The 4070-nt window shown below is 40.4% G+C and overlaps 1 protein-coding gene across 1 annotated transcript in view; it reads right to left on the reverse strand.

The window, feature by feature from the left end:
• Window positions 1-1932: 1932 nt before the first annotated feature.
• Window positions 1933-4070, reverse strand: part of pde11a (phosphodiesterase 11a) — a 40097-nt gene continuing 37959 nt past the window's right edge. Inside the window, 1 exon segment of the mRNA XM_035676477.1 lies at window positions 1933-4045. Coding sequence (XP_035532370.1) covers window positions 3812-4045 — 234 coding nt within the window. The 3' untranslated portion in view covers window positions 1933-3811.

A 4070-nucleotide genomic window follows, 5' to 3' on the forward strand; every position in this document is an offset into this window, starting at 1 on the left:
TTTTAACCCCCCCCGTCCCCTGTCCCCCGTCCCCCTCCTAGAAGTACAGTATGGTTACAAAGAGAGATATTCCTTGTGTGTTTTAGTTTTTTTTGTACTGAAAGCGTTTACCTTGCATGGTTTGTTACTGAGAAAGTGAAGTGGAAAAAAGCCATCGTGTTTTTTCAGTCACGCCAGCTTCAATGTGACCACGTTTGCAATTTAAGGCCTCTGGATCCCGGTGCTCACGTTGTACCAAAGACTCAACGCATCAGATCATGCAAACATACTGTAAACACGCGTTTAACCGTGTAACCACCACCCTCGCGCACATTTAGTGACTTCATGCACAGCTAAACTGTATTTTTTTTTAATCAGCATATGCAAAGAATAACCCTTTTGAGAGTTTAAAATGTAGATATTTGTGACTGTTACATGTGCTAAACTTTGTTAAATGTATACGTTTCTCATTATTTCTGATCCATATTATTGGTGTTGCCCAGATATTTCTCCTAAATTAGTTTGCCTTGTTGGTGTATCTGTGTAAAGGTTTTTGGAGCGGATACTGTAACGTACATTTTGATACCAGACTCGTACCATTTGTCACTGTTAACCATCGATTTTCAAAGCAAAGTAAAGCTTTCGTTGAGCTCCGATTGCTGAAGAATCCTGCCTTCCTTGTGCTTCACGTTTTCCTGGACCACCATCTCCTTCTAATCCATATTTCCCCCAGAATAAAAGGACTCATTAGGGTCATCTGACATTTTACCCCCCTCGTGTCAAACCCGTGCGAGAGCTTTTTGAATGTTATGAATGTACCTTTTTTTTTTTTTTTTTGTTTTGTTATTTTCCACTTCTCTTAACAACGTAGTAACATCCAAGTACATTTTGTCAATGCTGTTTGTGCAATAAATTGAACTAAAACATCCCAGTCATTGGTTTCTCTTTCAGCTAAAAACCACAACACCATTCAGAGAGCAGACATTTCCCACTCTCACACACATTGTTTCCAGTTCAGCTCTTCAACAGTAGCCTTTATTTATGTTGTCAGACAGTGCTGGGAGGGTCAACAGGAGCCTGAGAGCAGGGTTTTTTTTGTTTGCTCTTCCTCTACCTGCGTCACACTGAGCTCAAGGTAATCCAGCACAGAGGAGTTTAACTGAGCCTGTCTTTTGCTTCCTGACAGGAAGGATTTTTTTTTTTTTTTTTCTCTACACCCAGGCTCATTTGGGAGTCATCTTCACCCACACAGCCGCCCACACTGCTTGCCGACGTCACTGCCACCCAACAGCAATAGAGCTCAGCCTTGGTCGATGAAATATACTGCAGCTATCAAGCTCCTCGCACTGTTTAATACCAAGGACTGCATGAATGAATGCGTCCGATATATAGACACGAAGGATTTCACATTATCTGATCAATCACTGTAATTGTTAGTTATATATTATTGATTACAGATCCACGTACTTGCAGCTAATTCCTGTTTTCTTGTTCATGTGTTTTCTTTTTAATCTGACTGCATGCTGCAATTTCTTTCAACGTACTTCAGATAATGTCTCAATGAAATGTGTGTGTGTGTGTGCAGTATTTCATTGAGATATATTCAACGTGTAAGGACACATTCGTCCACATGAGGTCAGCACTGCACTGGGAGAAATACTGTATAAACTGCATTGTGGAATAAATGGAGGAAGTATCCAGGTCCTTTACTCATGTAAAAGTAGAAATACTGAAATATAAAAATACTCCATTACAAGTAAAAGTGTATATAAAAGTATGTATTATTAGCTAAAGGTACTTGTAATGCAAGAAAATGGCCCCTGAGAGTGTTTTACAATTAAATTATGAATGGGAATACTCAAGTAAAAATATCTTAACTCTGCACTTGAGTACAGTGTTTGAGTATAAATGTACTTTCAGAACGAAGCAGTAGACGTATAGCAGCATATTTTATTTAAACTCTGAACAGAAACATTGCACATTTGCCTTTTCATGCCTTAGGTTTCTTTCAGTTTAGCCCGCCGAAAATAAATCTAAAGAGTCAAAACTGGGAGAGTAAAGAAGAAATACAAGAAGCACGTTACATTGCAAAAAAGACAGGTAGAAGTTGGCCACATTTGGAGACCTAATAGAAAAATAGAACAGCAATATTCATAATTCACGTAACATGATGCAATAGAATTTAAATCATGCATTTCAGATGAGATAATGTGTTTACTGATGAAGTTCAAAATACGAGGTATTTGTTGGCTCACGTTTGCTACATCCTTAGCAAGTGGTTCAATTTAATACTGCATAAAACATGCAATTCAAAATGTTTCTGGTCGACTTCAATTCAGCTCTTCAACTAAAATACAGTAGAGCACACAGATCCATGCCACACAATGTGCACAGTCACGTTTTAAACTCCAATTAACGAAGCTACAACACAATTCATAAGGTATACCCCCACCCCCAAAAATAAATAATACTTAATATAATAATAATAATAATAATATCTAAATAATAGCTTGTGACTACATTGGCACTTCAGTACTACAAGTTCCAGTGTCTCAGTCTTCATTTGGAGATTATAACTGTTTCAGTAGCATTTGTGAGCCTCGAGAAAAGGCCAGAAAAAACATTTTAGGAAAAGCACTTCCTGGTTAAAGTTAGATGAGAGGACACCATTCTCAGATTTCTCCTTTAAAGCTCGAGTGCAGGAACCAAACAAGTTCCTGTGTCAGAAAGTAACTCATTACTAGTGATAATAGTACAGTTACTAAGCTAAGCTAACCGTTAGCTGGCTGTAGCTTTATTAAACAAACATATTTGTGGTGTTCTCTCATCTAAGTGTGTTTCATAAAATGTCAACTATTCTTTTAAACGTAGCTTAGTGGGGAGTTTATGGTAAACGTTGTCGGTGTTTAATCAGTAAATGAGAGGCCTTTTTCTGCGGAAATTAATGTGATATTAGAACAACTTCATCAAGGCACATTGTGTGTGTTTGTGTGTGACGAGTGAGACCCTGCATTTTATAAAACTGGGCAAAATAGATATCTGTATGTTTATAATGTTAATGCTTTGTGGCTAACATGGGGTCAAGACATAACTGCAGTCATTGGTTTTTACAAATTATGGCAAAAATATGGAAACGTGGATTTCCGTACTATCTGAGAATCTCGGTGAGGAGGCCATGCATTTTTCATTAGGATCTTAAAACAAGGCACAGGAAGGGAGGGAGCGGAGCACTCAATTTGCATTGCAAGCACTGTCACAGGTCCTGCTGTTCCTGCACCCCTTTTTTTTACCTTCAGAAACTCTACAGCCACATTACAATCCAGAGCTTACAGGTTTTTAAACAGCACTTGTAAATAACCCAATAGCGTATGTACAGATTTACAAAAAATATTTCTGTTGCCCCGGACAAAATGCGAGCAACGAGGAGGTACCGAGAGCAAACCGAACCACAGCAGAGACTAACATTCCTCTCCACTATTCTTCATGCCGTGTTGTGCCAAAATCTGTGCAATGCCCAGAATAGTTAGTGTTAGCTCACTGGTTGACATGTTGACACAGTGGTTTGAGTTTCCCTTCTGACATGGTGTCATCAGCTGATTTGTAGCTGCTCCGACAAGCTTGCCAAACACAGCTCTGTCAGCCTTCAGCACGGGAAGACTGAAGGGAGCAGAAAAACCTCTATGATAGCGCCGCACTCAAGTCTAAAGCTCATCTCTAGTAGCAAAAGCGAAGAGGAGCAGAGCCCAAGAACCTCTGCATGCACTGCACTGCCTCTGTTGCAGGCTGCATTTAAGAGGAAATAAGCCAATCAGCTCGGAGGTGGCTTCTGAAGCTAACTAACAGGTTTGGATGTGGTGCCATCAGCGTCGCCACTGCAGCAGGGTGTGCTGCCGGTTTTGGCCACAGTGCAGCCACTTGTTTCTGTGCTGTCGCCACTGCAGGGGCTCGCCGGCGCAGAGACGCTCTGGCCACGTTGTCTCTTCTTGTTCAGTTCCTCCCATTTGGCCCTGTTAGCTTTGATCATGTCAAGCATCGGTTGCAGTTTGGGATTCAACTTGACCAGAGTCTAGAGAGGGAGAGAGAGAGAGAGA

The sequence above is a fragment of the Morone saxatilis genome, unplaced genomic scaffold (genome assembly GCF_004916995.1).
Source record: "Morone saxatilis isolate NCDOM2014 unplaced genomic scaffold, NCSU_SB_2.0 Contig5, whole genome shotgun sequence".
Lineage (NCBI taxonomy): Eukaryota > Metazoa > Chordata > Actinopteri > Moronidae > Morone > Morone saxatilis.